At 36.5% G+C, this 20,416-nt stretch overlaps 1 protein-coding gene across 1 annotated transcript; it reads left to right on the forward strand.

Annotated features, from left to right (window-relative positions):
- Positions 1-4,812: 4,812 nt before the first annotated feature.
- On the forward strand, positions 4,813-6,167 carry LOC133817537 (xyloglucan endotransglucosylase protein 1-like). The gene is made up of 3 exons (XM_062250089.1): positions 4,813-5,154; positions 5,287-5,480; positions 5,575-6,167. Exons 1-3 carry the CDS (start codon positions 4,876-4,878, stop codon positions 5,987-5,989), a joined length of 888 nt encoding a protein of 295 aa, XP_062106073.1. The 5' UTR covers positions 4,813-4,875; the 3' UTR covers positions 5,990-6,167.
- The last annotated feature ends 14,249 nt before the right edge of the window (positions 6,168-20,416 follow it).

Consider the following 20,416-nt stretch of genomic DNA (forward strand, 5'->3'; position numbering starts at 1 on the left):
ATGGAACCATAAAATTGAACTAAAAACATTACCTTGAACTCGAATTGAATCCTCCTCTATGGCTAAACACAAGCTTAAACCCTCAAGCCTTGATTCCCACACTAGAATCCTCAAACTTGAGCTTCAAAATTCAAAGAGAAGGAATAGGAAGGGAGATGATCGTTTGAAGGGGAGGTGATGCTCTGTTTTTCTGCTGCCTAAAGCTTCTTAAGGTTATATATACCCCTTATGTCAAAAGACCAAAATGTCCCTAGGCTTATCTTCTTTCTTTAACAACCCCAAGGGAAAAATCGTCATTTCCCGCCTATCTCGTTAATCATAATTAACACCCTCCAATTCCCATTATTCTCGATATCCTCAAATATCAATAAATCATATCCCATTACCCTTTAATTTCCGGTAATGTTCTAATCACCAAATCACCTCCAGACTCATTCCGAGCCTCGAAACTAACCCCGTTATGACCAGACCAATAACTTGCATTCAAAGATCGTCTCATGCCGAATGGCTCGAACAAATCCACATATAATGTGGTATTAATCATAATTCACCCACATGCATGAAAATACACAATTATTCCCTCAACGGGCCAAATTACCAAAATGCCCTTATAATTAAAAATGGACTCATATGCATGCATTTATCATCATATAATAATATAATTCACATAAATAGGCATATAATCATTTAATGACATAATAAATCAATTATGGCCCTCCCGACCTCCTAATCAAGGTCCAAAACCTTATTAGGGATTTTGGGGCATTACAAAAAACAATATCAAACAAGCCCAAATCTCATAAGTCTCCGAGCACCTCTTTCACTACTCACCAATGGTGTATTGCAAACAACATTCATTGCACCTTTTCTCTATAATACCTAAATTCATTTGTTTAACCTTTTATTGTCTTCAATTAATTTTTTTTATACATCGATATGTACACCACACACTTGATTATTCAATATTACTTTAATAATATATAGGATCATAATGATATATGCATATATATAAGACTTAAATATAGTGTTATCGTATTATATATTATTTCAAATAGAATAAATAGCATTATTTTTTTGTCCCCTGAACTATGACAACAATATGATCGTGCCCCCGAATGATTCACGATGTTAAAAATTCTCATGGAACTATACATGTTATTGAAATATGAAACTTTTGTTAGATTTCGTCCTAGATAGCTAGTAGATTGATGATGTGGCATTTTGTTTGTTAATGTGACAATACCATGTGTAATTACCAATTTTCCTCCGAACTTTAACCAGAATTTTAACCCCTACTAAATTGTGCAATTTTTATTTTTAAAAAAATCTAATTTTTTCTTAAAAATATTAATTAAATCATTAAAAAATTAAAAATCTAATTAATAACAAATAGCTCTTTTTTAATTTTATTTTACAATATAAAATAAATCTATTTTAGAGTGAAAATTTAAAATAAATACTAAAAGAAAGAAATTTTTTTTAATTAAAAATGAGGACGAAGGACGAAAGTCTTAAATAAATAAATAAAATAATTTAAAAGGAGGAGGACGAATGAGAAATTTTTTTGTTTTATGATTTATTTTAAGATATATTTATTTAGGGAACGACTACAACGCATCCCACTTTTTTGCAACATCGGTGCATGCATCCTTTTTTTATTTTGGCGCCTGGATAGATATAATCCAAAATTTTTTATATGACGGTGTACATTGTAGGTATTTAGAATATCCTGCAAATTTTCAAGAAATTATGAATAGTTTACGGAGCCGAAAACAAAGTTTAAACTGTCAAATTTTACACGCGTATACAAAAAAACAGGCACGCGTGCAACAGACAGTTTAGACCCTGTTTCAGTACCATAATTTATTCAGAATTTCTTGAAAATTTGTAGGATGTTCTAGATAGCTATAATGTACACCATCATATAAAAAAATTTGGGATTATGACTATTCAGGTGCTGAAATAGAAAAATGATGCACCAGTGTTGCAAAAAAAAAATGATGCATTGTAGTCGCTCCCTATTTATTTATATTGTAAAAAAAATTAAAAAAAAGTTCTTTTTCATTAATTAGATTTTTAATTTTTGAAAATTTATTTAATTAATTTGAAACTTTTAGTATTATTTATTTTCTTAATCTTTTAAAATATATATATTTTTTTTTACTTTTTAAGGATTTAATGATTATTTTTAAGAAAAAAATGGATTTTCTTAAAAAAAAATTAAATTAGTTTAAATAAAAATGGTACAATTTGGTAGTGGTCAAAGTTCGATGGGCAAAATTACTACTTATTCTACACATGACATTGCCACATTAACAGACAAAATGTCACATCATCAATATGTTAGTCACATACGACGAAATCTAATAGATGTCTCATATTTGAGTAACGTGTATAGTTCGAGAGATTTTTAACATTGCAAATCATTAGGGGAGCACGATCATATAATGTTCATAGTTCGAGAAGCAAAAATACTATTTATTCTTTTAAATAATCTTATCAAATGAGTGGGTTTGAGTTTAGATTAGATTTATGAAAAAGACATCTTAATTTTAGTTTTCAATTAAATATAATGTATTTAACATATATATATATATATTAAATTAAGTTAAAAAAAATTAGACTAAAATCCAAGTGCTTACACTAGCCCCTTGTAAATGTCACTATAACCATCATCTTCCACCAATATTGCCGTGGGAAAAATTCCTGTCAAATCTAGAACTAGAAGAGAAGAATGAAAAATAAAATCTTTTGGATTCTTAATGACCTCAGTAAGAGAAGAAGACAACCTCTCTTTGATGTTGAAATTATTAAGTTCCATATCCGTGTTAAACATTTAATTACCAACTAGAAAAAAGAGAACTCCAATGCACCAAAATTATCCTAGGAACACGTAAGACACCCTTGCTATTGAAACTGCCTGAATGGTATTTACTAAATATTTATAGGGAAGTAATTATATTATAAACTGTCATATAAAAAATATAGTTATAACTTATTTATATACCAAAAATACTAAAAAGTACATAACCGTATTAATTACCTAAAAAAATTCCTATATAGAGAGACTAGCTAGTAATGAGGCTCCGGTTTTGGAATACAGAAGGAAGTCAATAATAATAAGCACCCTGTTTAGCCATATAGTAGATGTACACATCCCAAATGTGAAAAAGAATATGATATTATACAAGAATAATATCCCTTCCCTACGTACACGTACATACACCAATATAATACTTAAAAAATAATATCAAGTAGGAAAGCCTTGAAAAATAACAAAATAAAAGTACCAATAAAAGGGTTTATTATTTTTCAAGTGGACCTAAGCCAAGGTTTAAAGTTGATCACTAACTAACTCACGGTCTCAATAAGAGTAGTATTAACCCACCAAACGAAACGCGTACGTACCTATTTTCTGTGTCCAGCTCCCACCGCCATACCCCAGATAATAACAATATTCCAGTATTTATTTCCTTTTGGATTACTATGGTGCATGCATGCTATCTTTGCTTTGCGCGTGAACCCATATCTATTTTTTTCTATTTTAAAACAACTTTCTTTAGAAATAAAATAAATAATTAGGCTAAATAGCACTTGCCACATCCTTAACTTTTATCACTTGTATGGCTTAAGTTGTTAATTTTTATTTTGTAGCAATTAGATCATCAACTTTTATTATTTTATTAAATAAATCATTCGTAATAAGTATAAATATGATTTTAACAACAAAAAAAACATAACACCCGTTTTTTTTCTCTTTAAACATTCTTAATTAATTAATTATTATACCTTCAAAAAAATTATTATTAAATATATTATTTTGGTAATTAACTTAAATATTCTCTTGAAATATTAAGAAATAATAATAAAAATATTTGTTATTATACCTCTAAAATATTTAAAATATCACTTATATATTAATTAGTTTATCATTTTTAATAAAAAAATTATATAATTTAAATTTTAGAAGCATCAAATTTATTAATGATGCTTCTATTTATAATATCATTTTCTCTCACTACACGCATTTCTATTAAGCTCATCATACGTGTAGAAATAATTTTTAACAATTTATGAGGAGTTTACATAGAAATGTGCGTAGTGAGAAAAAAAATGATGCTATAGATAAAAGTATCCTAAATAAATTTCATGCTTCTAAAATTTAAAATATGTAAATTTTTTTATTAAAAATGATAAACTACTTAATGGTATATTAAATATTTTAGAGGTATGATAGAAAATAAATTTTTAATATTTAGTAATAATTAATTATTAAAATGGTTAAAAAAAATGGTTGCTATATTTTTTTGGGTTAAAAATCTCATTTTGCCTATATAAATTATGATTTATTTAATAAAATATAATATTAAAGATTTATGTAAGTCAAAATATAAATATTGAGGATCTATTTGCTAAAAAAAAATTGGAGAGTTAATCGATACAATTGAAGCTTGATGAGGACCCAAGTTTACCCATAAATAAATAAAATTGCCTTTATATTATTTCAGTCCATAATAATCATCATATTATATATCACACACAAACACACAATTAAAAAAAGAAATTAATTCCTCGTTTCTACGCTCCTTCCAATTAATGGAGACTCTCTATGGTCAAGTTGGTATTTGCCAGCTGAGCTAATACCATCCTATATTTTTTGGTTACACCTGTCTGCTTATTAAGACTTTTATTTTGTAATAATTATCCCCAGTTGGCACCAGGTATCAACTTTTGAACGTTGCTCCATATCTCTATGATCTATATAAAGGCATTTCAGTAACTTAGGCTTCTCATCAATTGATAGACAAAGCCTATCCCAACCACAAGTATAGCTATATTATATTTTCTACAAGAATAATACATTATTCCAAAAAAATGTGGTCTCTTTCGAAGCCTCTGCTTTGTTGTGTGTTGATGGTAACTAGTTGCCTGCTGGTGGGTTTAGCCTCAGCTGGGAACTTTTACCAAGACTTCGATATAACATGGGGTGATCACCGAGCCCAAATACTCCAAGGAGGTAAGCTTCTTACTCTCTCACTTGACAAGGCTTCAGGCTCTGGTTTCCAGTCCAAGAACGAGTACTTGTTCGGCCGAATCGATATGCAAATCAAGCTTGTGCCTGGGAATTCAGCTGGGACAGTCACTGCATACTATGTAAGATACATTATTAATATATATATATATATATAAATATGTTTTTCGATCTCTCTCTTGTATAATCTTCTACAATATATAATTATATATAGTTTCTTATTATGAATAATAATAATATTCCAAACAATGCAGTTATCTTCTCAAGGCCCAAACCACGATGAGATTGACTTCGAGTTCTTGGGCAACTTGTCTGGAGACCCCTACACACTCCATACCAATGTGTTCAGCCAAGGAAAAGGGAATAGAGAACAACAGTTCCATCTTTGGTTCGACCCAACAAAGGCTTTCCACACTTACTCCATTGTTTGGAACAAACAACGTATTATGTAAGTGATGATATTGTTAATATATATATATATATGCATGCATGTATCATCTAATTATTAATTAATGAATTATATATTGTGGTTGATTGATCAGCTTCATGGTGGACAACATTCCAATAAGAGTGTTCAACAACTTGGAGTCAACAGCAGGAGTTGCATTCCCCAAAAGCCAGCCAATGAGGATTTACTCAAGCTTGTGGAACGCAGACGATTGGGCTACAAGAGGTGGCCTTGTCAAGACTGACTGGACCAAAGCTCCTTTCACTGCTTCCTACGCTAACTTTAAGGCCAATGCCTGTGTTTGGTCTGCCGGAAAGTCCACCTGTGACGCCAACAACTCCGGTGGCTTTAACGATGCCACGTGGCAGAATCAAGGGCTGGACGCCGCCGGGCGGAACAGGCTGCGGTGGGTGCAGCAGAAGTTCATGGTGTACAACTACTGCACAGACTTGAAACGCTTCCCTAAGGGCCAGCTTCCTGCAGAATGCAAGCACTCTCGATTCCTCTGATTAATTATACTCAAACTCAATACCATCAATTCAATTCAATTCTATTTGTTTGTTGTTTGTTTTTAAATTGTATCATGCATACATACTGCCCAAAATTCTTTATTTATTCCCTGTATATCGTAAAATAAACTGTACTACTTTGAATTATGAAACTATACGAAATAAAATTTTCCTTTTGTCTCTCTCTAAAACTTTAATATTAACTCAAGTAAGGTCTAGTAAGTTAAAGTTTAAAATATATATATAATTTAAAATCTTCAAGGTTTCATTGTATAAAAGAAAAATATGTCAAAACTTTAAAAATTAACAAATGAGTACACTACAACCGTAATATGACCTTCAAGGTTTTTTTTTTTTGGGTAAGTATTGATAAATACCATTATGGATCTTGTGTTGTGTAAAGATAATTCGAACTTTGTATACAAAATTACATTGGACCAAATTTTTGTCAAACTTTTTTTTTAATATGACTAAAATACATTTTGATTTTATTAATTAATTAAAAATATATTTTATAATAAAAATTAAATTAAATTAAATTAGTTTTAAATAAAAAATAATTAAAAAGCTTTATGTTTTAAGGAAACACTCTATTGCACCCTCTTTTACACTCTCATTCATCCATGCATTACATATAGATATTATTCAATTTTTTTTATATTTTAATCTTTTTAAAATCATTAGTGGAATGGATATTCCATTCATTGATTTAAGAGAGTGTAAAAGAAAGTGAAATATATACTGTATTTAGCATTTCTCTTTAATTAAATATAAATTAAAAATATTTATAATAAATAAAAAATAAAATTAAACTAAAACTAAAAATTTGAATCTAACTCAAATATCATCTATAAACAATTCTTTAAGGACTCTCAATGAGTGTCCTAAAAAGTACATGAACTTTTGTTAAAAAAAAAAATTCAAACTTTTAGGACACACATAAGTTTTTAGGCCTCGCTTTGCGTCTCCTAAAAAGTCCAGGAACTTTTGTTTAAAAAATATTCAAACTTTTAGGACACGCATTAGTTTTTAGGGCTCAATGAGTGTCCTAAAAAGTCCAGGAGATGTTTCTAGGACTCGCATCTAGTTTAGTGCCCTAAAAAAGAGTCCAAAAAGCATGTTTTTGTAGTAGTGATGAGAGGATACCATTGTAAGAAATTATCATTATTATATTTATGAACTTGAGTGTGATATTCAAATTTAATAATTAATTTTCTTGTTTATATTGTCAGGGTGGTCACAAAATTCCTCAGAACTTCAAACGTGAGATTTTGAAAAAAGCTGGTCATATAATGAGGGATTTTAAAAGTGAACTTAGTACCAAGTACATAAAAACCTTTAGTTGAAATGAGTATGATGGAAGAACTTAAATTTCCCCCGAAGAAGTATAGAGCTATACTTGACAAAAGAGAATGGTTAAAATTTGTAGCCAGCTGTCTAAGTCCAGAGTTTGAAAAAATGCATCAATAACAAAAATCACGTGCATTACAAATGAAGTCAAGGCATCGAACATCTCATAGATGAATGACTAATATAAAAGAAGATTTGGTAAGAATAATTGATATTAAAGTTTAAATAATGGTTGATATTATCGCAACATATAACTTTAATTATATTGTACGTTGTAGAAAAAAGAATGAGGTATTCAAAATCTGGAGTGGTATGAAGCTTGGCTTAGATCGCTTGAAAATAATAAAGTTCTTGTGACAGAGTTGGACCGATAGATTGCCGATAAGATAGTAATTGTTCTACGACATTATAATTAACATATTGGTTTTATTTATATAAACTAATTTGACCAAACAATATCTTGAATAGGAGGAGCTCAAAGAAAAATTGAGTCGTGGTGAAATTACAACTCAGGGTCGAGATGACATCTTGACTCAAGCATTAGGGACACCGAAACACCCAGGTCGTGTTCGAGCTGGAGGGTATGATACTTTATAACAGTTGTTTTCTTTTAAGAATTATTTAGCTTGATTTACTGAATAACTTGGTTGATTATTTTGTAGGTTCATTGCGAACGTAACCAAAATGTTTGGAAAAAACCCGAAGAAAATGACTGCAAAATAGGATATTGCTCGGCTAAAAGCTGAGATTGAAGAGCTAAAGAGACATAAATCTACAACAGAAGATGAATTAGTTCAAAATGAGGAATACAATGAAGAAAATGATGATGGGGATACTATGATGAAGGACAATACTATGAGAATCCAAAAGATGAAGGACAATACTATGAGAATCCAAACAATAACGAAGGGCAATGCTATGAGAATCCAAATGAAGAAGTGCTTCTATCACCTGGCTCCTACGCAGAGGATCATTTTCATCAAGTATATCTCGATGTCCCACAAACCGAAGACTATCCTATTGGTGAATTCTATCAACCTGTCCACCAAACCACAATGGATCCTTTTGATGATGAAGATGATCGATCAATTTATTATGAGTCCCCGCCACCACCAAGCTATGAAGTGCAATTGTGTTATGAAAATATTGACAATGTAGTGGCTAAGGGTGTTATCATTGTACCAAATATGGGTATTCCAATGGCCATCCATGGAGTTATACTTGATGATTCCATTGCGAGGGTTTGACTTATATATGTCTTACAAGAAGAAGCTGAGATCCCATATTCCCTTTGGTAACATACGATATGTTGGAGACGCATGAGACACATTCCTTCCTTGGCCAAAAAAATTAATCGTGATTGGTCAGGTATAAAATTATTTTCTCAGATGCTTAAATTTTATTTTTACATGGGTACATTGTATTAATATGTTAAATGATATTATGTAGGGCCCATCGACATATAAATGAAAATCCATATCACCAAGCCCACATTTATCATCACCTGGAGCTCACGTAGTTGTCCTTGTTGAAAGAGCTCAACCAGAACCTTCAAATTGGTTAATTGATGACCAATGGGACATAATTAATGTTAGTCTAAAATTTATAGTGAAGGAGTACTTGTAACGACTCAAATTCCCTAATGTGGCTTAATGCCTGGATTATGGGGTCGGGGGGGCCATAATTGATTTAATATGCAATTATGTGAGTTACATTATTATATGATGATAATTGCATGCATGTGGGTCCATTTATTATTAGAAGGGAATTTTGCTAATTTGGCCCGTTGAGGGCATATATGTATATTTTCATGCATGTTTATGACTTAATGTATGAGACTACATTATAATGTGGATTTGTTCGAGCTATTCGGCATGAGACGATCTTAGAATGCAAGTTAGCGGTTTGGTCATAACGAGGTTATTTACTGAGCCCGAGGTGAGTCTCGGGGTAATTTGATGATTAGTACATTACCGAGAATTAAAGGATAGTGGGTTATGATTTAATTATTTATTGAGAATATTGGGAATTGGAGGACGTTAATTATAATTAGCGGGATAAGTGGGGAATGATAGTTTTTCCCTTGGTGGTTTAAAAAAAGATTAAATGGACATAGGGGCATTTTGGTCTTTTGACCAAGGGATATATTTCAAATTAGGATGGCTGGTTGTAGAAGGAATTAAGCAGCCAAAACAGAGACTCTTCTCTTTCTCTCTCTCGATTCTTTCTTCTTCTTCTTTTTGGCTTGAATTTTGAAGTGAGCTTAAGGATCAAAGCTTGGGAATCAAGGCTTGTGAGCTTAGGTTATTGGTTCAACTATTGGAAGGGGTTCAATTCAACTCAAGGGAAAGAATTTTGAGCTTTATTTTCTGGTTTGCTATATTTTAAAGTTAGTTCTTGATCTTGAAGGTTTGATTTTTGAAGTGGTTATTTGGTGTGGTTTTAAATGATTTGAAGCTTGGCTTTTGAGGATTTTGTGCCATTGAGATGATTGAGAATTTTTTTTTTTATGAGATATGGGTATGCTTGGATAGGTTTTTGGAAATATTTAAAGTGGGAAAATCAGAGTTTCATGGTTGTGTTCGTGGTTGGGCTGCGAACCTTTTATTGTGTGTCGCGGCCCAGGCTTGCATAAAAAGATGTTTTTGGCTGTTGGGGGCACTTTGGGCTGCTGCCCCTTTTTTTCAGGCCGTGGCCCACAACGCAGACAGAGAGGGGTTTAGCCCCTGTTCTTGATTAGGCCATGGCATGGGTTTTTGGGGCCACAGCCCAAAAGGGAAGAAATGGCCAAAATGAGTTTTTATTGATGGGAACTTAAACCTAAGGGCTCGGGATCGATCCTACTACCCAGTTTGGTAGGATTCGACGTCCCGGAGGCTAGGACTCAGTTTAGAAGCCTTTATTTACTCATTATTGATGGAATTCCATATTTTTTTATGACTAGGTGACCGCTAAAGAACATAAGGACTGATCGTTCTCAAAGGTCGTTCTATTATTATTAATCGCTCGAACCAGAGGTAAGAAAATTGCACCCAGTATGTGACATGCATGATGATTGATGAAGCATGTTGAGTGCTCTATATATTGACATTGATTGCATAGTAAATGCATAATTGCTTTGCCTATCTGTGTATGGAACTGACCTATGAGTCAGGAAACGACAATGGTGTCAGTATTGATTGTGAAGTTGTGACTTATTAGTCAAGTTCGATAGTAGTACTGAGCACTGGTTGTATGGTATTGGCTTATGAGTCATGTAATGCCCTACTACCTTAGAGCCGTTACTAAGTGATTTTAAATCGTGGAATCACTCGCTAATCGAGGTTTTTAAAGCAGAAGTGTAATTAAGCCATAATCTGAGTAGAAACTTTAGAAATAACTTTATTTCATTGAAAATCATGAAAGTTTAACAGTTGGGCTCCCAAAATACAATTTTAGAAATATTTTCAACTCAAAAATAGGAACACAGTAGACTAAACGACAAAATCCAGTTTTATTCATTCATCTCCCAAAATACTTCTGACCGTGACAGTCAGGCAGGCCAAACATGTACACGCCGCTTCAAGCTTGCTATACTCATGGCTGGTTGGCTTTCTCCTTGCCCTTACCTGCACCACAGAGCACTCGTGAGCCAAAGCCCAGCAAGAAAACCCACAAACAAATAACATATGCAAAACAAACACATAGCATATATAACAGGCCATCAATAGGCTAAACACATACGGCCAAGCCGTCCCAGGCGCTTTACTAGGCCCTGGGTTTGTGGTCCACACCGTGAGGATATCCCAGGTATCCTTTAGGGACTCGCCCTGGAAACTCGCACTCCACGTGCTCAACGTTGCTCCCGGCCCCTTTTCGTACTCGGCCTTGCACTCAACGGGCCTAACGCCGTTCCCAGCCCCTGCCGACCTCGGCTTGTGCCGTTCCCGGCTCTTGCCGAACACTTTCACAATCGCATTGATAGCATAATAAACATATACTGAACATTAACAGATTTAGACAAAGGGCTACGTCCTGCAATTCAAACATATTGGGCTCAGCCCTGCATACAAGCTCTATGGGAACAGTTGTTTTCTTACCTGCGTCCCGAGCTTTCCGAGCACCGAAATCCCAAGCACAGCCCCCTAACTTGAGCCTCGCCGAACCCTAGTCACAACACGTTAACAATACTCATCCATCAAGTTCTAATCCATTAAATAACTTTGAGCCATAACTCTAATCTCCGGAACCTTGAATTCTATCAATACGGGTGATAAAATCCATCCCGAGCCTTAACCCTTGAGTTCCCAAGCCTAAACACACTTAAAAACACAAAGTGGCACTAAGAGTCGCGTCCCTAACCCACAAGCACCGCGGCTAGCCTCGAAACAGAGGCTAACACAACCTTGAAACAAGCACGGGCCGCGACGTACTTGACCAAGCGTCGCGGCACGCCTCAAGCACCATGGCCTTCCAAGGCTGCGCACACACACGGGCCGCGACATGCCCCTCCTAGGGCTGCGACACTTGCCTCAAAACCTAGAAATCTCCATCTTTTCCTGCATTTTCTTCAAACCATCTCATCCAAAATCAAACTAACAATTCCAAATAGTCATCACAAAGGTTCTAGCCCAGTTTCAACATCAAAACCTGCTCCACAAACTCAGCTAAACACCCTAGAATAGATCAAATCCTACTCACATGCATTTCCTAAGAAAATAATAGAAATCAGCCATAATTCTCAAAGTTAAAGCTTACCCTTGCTGAGTTACGATTCAGAGTTGATCCCCCAAATTCCAACTTCAATTCCTCAAGCTCTAAGCCCTAGTTTTCTGGTTAGAGTCTCCCAAGCTCAGCTCCAATCCTTAGTTCTTGACTATTTTCTTCCCCTTGCTTGTTTCCTTGAATTGTCTTAGAGAGCAAAGATGAGAGAGAGAGAAACTATCTTCTGCTGAGAAGGGAAAAAATAAATATCGGTTTCTAAGTATCCAAAAGCTTCCTAGGCTTTGTTTAATTTAACTTAAGCTTTAAGGTTACCTCAAAATGGTAAATTTCCCCAATATTCCCTCCTAGACATTCTATCCTCAAATATATCTCCAAATATTTATTTCCATAACCCGATAATACATCTAATACCCAAAATACCCCTCGACTCACCCTGAGTCAGATTCTCAACCCCGTTGTGACTTTCTGGCTAACCACTCCCCAAGACTGTCTCGGATCGTGCTACACAGAAATATATCACATGCATATCATATTTATCACATTTACGCCCTCAACGGGCTAAAGTCACAAACATACCCCTAATATCCAAATGGGGCCCACATGCATATTTAATTCAACTAAACATGCATCTTTATCATATATTCACATAAATTCACATATTAACATATTAAATCATTTATTGCCCTCCAGGCACGCTAATCAAGGCCCTAAGCTCTATTAGCAAATTTGGGTCGTTACAAGTCAAGAACGGTATTAGCGTGTTTAACACGAGCTGAAAAGATTAGATCTAATCGACATAAGCATTATCAACATAAGCATGAAATGCTTGACCGACCTCAAGTTCGATGAAAACAAAAGCGCTTGTCTAGTCTAAAGGCTAGTTACTTAGAGCCAGAGCCAAAAGGCTCAGGTGATCGTAATGTCACATGGCTTAGGGTGCGGAGCCCAAGTTCATGACTTATTAGTTACTTATTTAGTTTAAGTTCGTGACTTATTACTTACTTATCCGGTTCAAGTTCGTGACTCATTTGTCACTTATTTGATTAGGGCTACAAGCCCCAACATGATTACCAGAATCATTATTGATATTCACTTATCTGATTGGGCTGCAAGCCCTAATATGGTTATCAGAATCATTTATTGATATTGTATACATGCAGTAATAAGTTTTCTTGCTATATGGTGCAGGTAAAGGGAAAGAGAAGCTCACCCAGCCTTGAGTGGAGAGCTTAGGTGGCGATGTGTACATATGTGGCCGGTTGATCACCACGGCCAAGGTGTTTCTTAGGGGAATTAGGGGTGTGACCGTATATTTTGTCGTTTAGGTCGGTAGGTTGTAATTCTTACACTGTAGTGACCATTTTGGATTGTAAATAACTTTGTAAACACTTTTATGGGCCCATGTACAATTTTATGTTTTAAATAAAATATATCCATTCCTTTTGATCGAGATTTTTCACCTTAGCCTATTAATAACACCTAGATGCACGTTTATAACCAAATGAATCGTTTAGCGAGTTAAGCACTGTTTAAAGTCTACAATAACGGTCTTGGAGTAACAAGGCATTACAGTACTATTCCATTAAAGGAATAGATGGGGTTGTACTAGTTCTCGTTGACCCGAAGTTTATAGGAGATCGCGAGGTCATCTTCATCACATCGAAAAATGTTTATTAAGCAGCCTCCATGGATAATATTGAATCATCAGCTATGTTGTTTGGTATGAGGTATGTATCAATTCAACTTGAACTCAATCTGTTATATGATAACAAACTGTTAGAGGAGTTTAAATACATTAGATATTCATCCATAGTGAAGTAGGTTCTGAGATGACATTTTGTGCTACGGAGATAACAGAAGGTTGAGAACATGTGTGTCTTAGTGAAGTAGGTTATGTGAATTATGTGTGCTGCGGTGGTTTATGAAAGAAATTATGCATGTTGTTTGTTGTATGTTTTATTTGAATTGAATTTGTAGGTACTAATAATTTAGGATATGTTATAGAATTAGAGGAAATGTTGCCCGATTTTTGTTTATGATATTAATTTATTAATTGAAAATATTTTTGAATAGAAAAATGTGCGACAATAATACCTATGTAGTTAGATTTGTTGAACTTAAATACCTATGTAAAAAACCCAATTTTATTTAAATATTAAAACATTATTTAAAAATAATTTTAAATTAAAAAATATAAAAATATAAAAAAATAATTAAATTTTATTTTATGTATTTAAATAATAATTTAAACTAATTTTTAATTTTTAAATTATCATAAAACTTAATGAAAAATCATTTTAAAAACTGATATTAAATTAAATTTAAAACTAAAAATCAAAATAAACGTTTAGACTTTTCTTTTTGCTACTCTTCGTCTTCTTCTTCGTTCATCTTCTTCTTCCCCTAATCTTAGACCTCATGTTCTTCTTTTCTTCCCCTAATCTCAATACAACTCAAATACTAGACCATCATCATCATATTCTTCTTCTTCTTCATCATCGCTATTCAACCCAAACCCAAACCCCACGTTTCACTGATATTCTCAAAACCCAGATCTAGCCGACCCCATGGACGGAGCACCCAGTCTTGTCTCCAGGTGGTCTCGACACCAGACTCTCTTCTCCATGCGGTCTTGATCTCTTCTTCTTCTTCTTCTTCTTAGTAGCGTTTGGCGCCGTCCTCAATCGTGACTTCAATCTTAACCCAGATCCAGTTGGCCCCATGGACGGAGCACCGAGTCTCGACCAGATGATCTCGATGTCGAACTCTCTTCTCATGGCGGTATCGATCTTGTTCATCTTCTTAGTGTTAGGAAAAATATATTTTCCTCAATGGAAATTAGTAAGAATATTACAACACTTGACAAAATATTACAAATAAATAATGATTGATTAAATAAATTTACAACTCTATAACAAAAGATACATATAAATATAGAGAAAGAGGTGGAAGATGATAGAAATAGAAAGGACAACTCTATGACAAAAATATACAAATAAACTAGAAGTAGTAGAATGAAAGATATAGATGAGATTACAACTCCAAAACAAAAGATACAAATAAAAGAGAAAAGGAGAATAATAGAAGAAATGAAAAGCAATAGAACAAAAGAATAAGAACAAGAACAATCAACAAAGAACTCTCACTCGTACAACCAAAGTGAAGAGTGTTGGAGATCACCAACTTGAACAAGGTTTGAAACCTTTGTCCAAAAGCTTATTTCCCCCTAACTCAAGCACTAAGGGATCTCTCACAGAAAGCATTTCCAAAATCTGTGAGAGATCCCTTAGTGCTTGAGTTAGGGGGAAAATAAGCTTTTGGACAAAGGTTTCAAACCTTGTTCAAGTTGGTGATCCCCAACACTCTTCACTTTGGTTGTGTGAGTGAGAGTTTATTGTTTTTGTTCTTACTTTCTTCTATTGCTTTTTCTTCCTTTTCTTCTTGTTCTATTTACTTGTACTTCTATTTAAGAGTTGTAATCCTTTTATTTCCTTTATTCAAACACTTCTAGTTTACTTGTATCTTTTTGTAATAAAGTTGTACTTTCTATTTCTATCATCTTACATCTTCTTCTCCTTTTATTTATATTTTCAGTTATAGAGTTGTAACACTCTTTTTAATCAATCTATATTTATTTGTAATATTATTGCATAGAGTTGTATTATCTTACCATTTCTATTGAGTCAAATTCATATTTTCCTAACAGTCAGTGTGGTATTTTCTCCTAAATACCCGCTTACACCCAATTGGCTTAGACCCCGGGGGGAGATCTACCAATTCCCAAGTGTTTTTGGAAAGAATGGAATCTGTCTCATCATTTATGGCTTCTTTACAAAATGCACTATCTCTCTATTGCATAGCTTATCTATAAGTCTTAGGATCATCTTCAACGAGAAGTACAATAGGAATTTTCCTAATGACTTTGTTACACCCAGATTTTGAGACCTGAGATTGTGACCTCGAAAGATGGACTCGTCAAGTGTGAGCTCGAGATGTCTAAAACGCATATTCGTGGTCCAGATGTTAAACCCTTGAATCAAGATGGAAACCTTGAAGACATTTAACCTCGAAGTTCTTTCTAAGCTCGAAAGACATAGCATCAGGGTATATCCGTTGTTGGGTGTCTTCGGATCAAGTAGCTTGAGCTTAAAAAGAGTACAAGCTCGAAATGTAACAGCCTCGATGGTATCTACCTGCTCCGAGCTGGTCTTGGAGTAGGGTGGCTAGTTCGTAACTTATCTATAAACCTTGACTGACATGATGCTGGTTGTTGACCTCGAAAGATACAATGAGTCATCTGTTGTAACGTGTTCCGTACGTTTAAGGATGTTTATTGTTGTAACATCCCAACATTAAAGGGATATTAACAAGTCTGTTATTCACCCCCTAGTCCTCAGGGGACGTTCCCTTATATATAGGAGTTACAGTATTTAATATCATTATTTTAATTGATAAGTAGAAGTATCTTCCCGAAATATGTGGGAATGAACTCTGAGAACTCTCTATAAATAGAGAGGTCATGAACATTTGTAGAGGGCGGATCTTTTGATATACTGAGAGAAATTCTGGAGAATTCATCCCTGAAGGATTTCTAGAAAACTCCAAGCATTAAGAAAATAGACTCGTGGACTAGGCAGAGTTAACTGCTGAACCATGTAAAATCCTTGTTGTTCTACCATATTATTCATCTGCGCCATAGTTCCTATTGTTTAATTGCTCTACATTTTAAGTTGACGAAAAATGGTGTCAACATTTTGGTGCTTTCATTGAGAGCCTTAAGCAGTACAATCCCTGATTAGCTATGGCCGCAAATGATCAGAATATTCCTGAAGAAAACTATCCACGACGCCTTGGGAAGCAGCCAATGACGAATCCAGAACCAGAAGAGAGAAGTGAGTCCTCTAATTCTTGAGGACCTCCGGCACCTCCGGCTCCCAGGGACGATGAGGACATGTATTATAATCCCGAGCGGTATGTCCCCATTGTGGAACTCGAAAACCGACAGTTAAGAAAACAATTGGCTGAGGCCAAAAAGCGAAACGAGGAGCTGGCTAGGTTAGCTGCGGAGGCGCAGGCGGCTCTGCCTCAACCTTCGTCTGAGAACCACGCCCCACCTCCGCGGGACGTGCATGTTACTCCTCGCAGGCCTCGTTGGTGACCTCGCAAAATTGCTGCCACAAGAAGAACGGAGCAACCTCCGCCACCGGCAGAGCAACCTGCTCTCTCGAGGCCCCAAAAAATACCCGCGCTAGAGCTCCGGTTAACTCAATTGTTGAGTTACCAGCTGAAACTGGGAATAACCGAGCCCCTGCAGAGGCTCGGACTCAGAATCCTGTTAACAGGCAGAGTGTTACTGAGCCGGCACAGGCGAACTTGGGACCATCCAGACCCCGAAATGGGTGGCATCCACCATAACCCATACGGTTCCCACCATCGCCAATAAGATATCCTTCACCGCCTCGGAGGAACGCACAACCGACTTAGGGTGATAGGGAAAGGCGGGCTGGATGGAAGCAGGGGAATGGAGAGGCACCCAGCCTACGAGAAGCCAAATGTCTCGGTCTCGCACTGTAGAGGCGAGGCAGCCTGAAAGGAATCCATCTCGAAAAAATCATGCGACGAGCTTCACCAGCGATGACTCAGGGGACACAAGATCAGTCAGTATGTATGATCAAGGACGTTGAAATACTGGGGACCAAAGGAACCACCCTGACTTGCGGGAACACCTGAATTAGAATCAGGGTAGTGGTAATCCCTCGAACCCAGATCTGAGAGATCATATAAATGGGCGCAAGGATCCCCTACGAAGGCGCGAACCTTGAATTGTGATCAATGATAACCAATTTCAGATGAGACCCCCTGTGGACCCAGTTCAGGATAGAATTGATCAACTGGAAAGAGCATTTAGGCTCTTACAGAATGAGAGAGGTCAGAATTGGGACGAAGATTCTGATGTGGAGCTCGAACCATTCGCTCCCCACATTTCCAACACTCCATTTCCTCAAGGGTTTCAGATTCCTCATGTCCCACCTTTTGAAGGGAAATCCAACCCGTACAGTCATTTGAGTACATTTAACACTATAATGAGAGCAAGCAATGTGGGTTACGAGCTAAGATGCATGTTATTTCCAGCATCGCTTACAGGACCAGCGAAAAACTAATTCAAAAAAATATAAGAGACATTCAATCACTTCTTGGGATCAGTTGTCAAAAGATTTCATGAAGCAGTTTAGAGCCATGATCGGGATAAGGCACGAGGCATCGACCCTGACCAATGTCCGGCAACAACCAAATGAAATGCTGAAAAGCTACCTCACAAGATTTAATTTGGATGTTGCCTGAGCTTAGGATGTAGACGACAGTGGTCATTTAATGGCCGTTCGAGCTGGGGTAATGCCGGGAAGTCCCCTCTGGGAAGATATGCAGAGGAAGCCTGTAAGGTCAATAACCGAGTTTAATAGGCGAGCTCAGAGGTTTGTCAATGTAGAAGAGGCGAGGTCAACACTAAATATGACCTCTCAACCCATAGCTACAACGGCAAACATAAACTCTGCCTCGACCTCGGCAGGCCCATCAGCCTCGAAACCCCCTGCAGAAAACCCTTCCAAAAGGAAGAAGAATGAAGGAAGTAACCCCGAGGCGAAAGGGGGAAAGAAGAAGAAAGGGGAAAGGTATTTCTTCGTGTACAAGGTGTACACCGAGCTCAATGAGTATCAGGAGAATATTTACCTGGATAATGAAAACCAGGTCCCTTTCAAGCATTCAGACCCCATGAGAAATCAAAAGTCCAAGAGAGACTCCAGTAAATACTGTCGATTTCACAGAGATACTGGACACACTATTGATGAAGGCAGGCAACTAAAGGACGAGATCAAAGGACTGATCTCAAGAGGATACTTTAGGCAGTATGTCAGGAACCAGAATAATAATCAGGCTTCTACCAGCCAGAGGACAGCTGCGCTGCCGCTTGCTCAAAACAACAATTCCCGAGCTAGGGAAGAAGAGAGACCCCCTCCAATTGATGGAGAAGATGTGGTAACCATCTCGGGCGGGCCTCACCTCGCAGGATCGGGAAAGAACGCCCAGAAGCGATACGTGAACGAGCTGAAAACTGGGGACAGGTCCCCTTTTGAAACCGAACCCAGAGCTCCAAAGTATCAAAAGGTTGAATCTCAGCCTATAACCTTTACTGAGGATGACGTGTCCCATGTTCAGTTTCCTCACAACGAACCACTGGTCATCACTCTCTAGCTCGCGAACACGAGGGTTCACCGAGTTCTCATTGATAATGGGAGCTCAGTGAATAATCTCTATAAGGCCACCTTAGAAAAGATGGGACTCACGCTTCGTGACCTAAAAGCTTATGCAATGACGCTGTACGATTTTTCAGGAGAAGGGATTACCTGTATGGGGTCCATTGAACTCCCTATGACCTTGGGAGACTACCCAGACTCAACAACCAAGATGATGGAGTTTGTGGTAGTGGACCTGCCATCGGCCTACAACGTGCTGCTCGGGAGACCCGCCCTAGTAGGGCTGGGGGCAGTCTCGTCTGTAAGGCATTTGGCCATCAAGTTACCGACTTCTAGTGGCATCAGGACACTGAAGGGAGACCAGTTAGCCGAAAGGGAATGCTATAGCATTTCCATAAGAGGAAAGAAGCAGGCGAGCGCACAAGCGCTCGTCGTTATTCAGACTAAGGACGGGAAAGTCTTGAAGATAGATGAAGAAATCGATCCAAGAGTGGAGGAAAGTGTAGATCTCAAACCATTAGAAGAGCTCGAAGAAATCAGGCTCGAAGAATCAGACCCCCCGAAAACGGTAAAGGTCGGGAAAAACCTCCACGAAGAAACCAAATAGAAATTAATTTGCTTTTTGAAAAAGAACCAGGATGTCTTCGCATGGTCACATTCGGACATGATAGGGATAAGTCCAAATGTAGTAAGCCACGCGTTAAATATCGACAGAAGCTTCCCGCTGAAACAGAAAAAGCGAAGACTACTGGATGACGATAGGAAGAAGGCCCTTAAAGAGGAAGTCGACAGGTTAAAAGCAAACTGATTCATCAGGGATGCTTTTTACCTCGATTGGGTAGCCAACCCAGTACTGGTCCTGAAGCCTAATGGGACATGGCAGACCTGCTACTCGGACCTCAATAAGGCCTGTCCTAAGGACTGCTTCCCTTTACCACGGATCAACCAGCTCGTGGATGCAACGACAGGGCATGGACTCATGTCGTTCATGGATGCCTATTCTGGATATAACTAGATTGCCATGCATGCCTCTGACCAAGAGCATACAAGTTTCATAACAGACAAAGGGCTGTATTGTTATAACGTAATGCCATTCGGGCTCAAAAATGCTGGAGCCACT

The sequence above is a fragment of the Humulus lupulus genome, chromosome 2 (genome assembly GCF_963169125.1).
Source record: "Humulus lupulus chromosome 2, drHumLupu1.1, whole genome shotgun sequence".
NCBI lineage: Eukaryota > Viridiplantae > Streptophyta > Magnoliopsida > Rosales > Cannabaceae > Humulus > Humulus lupulus.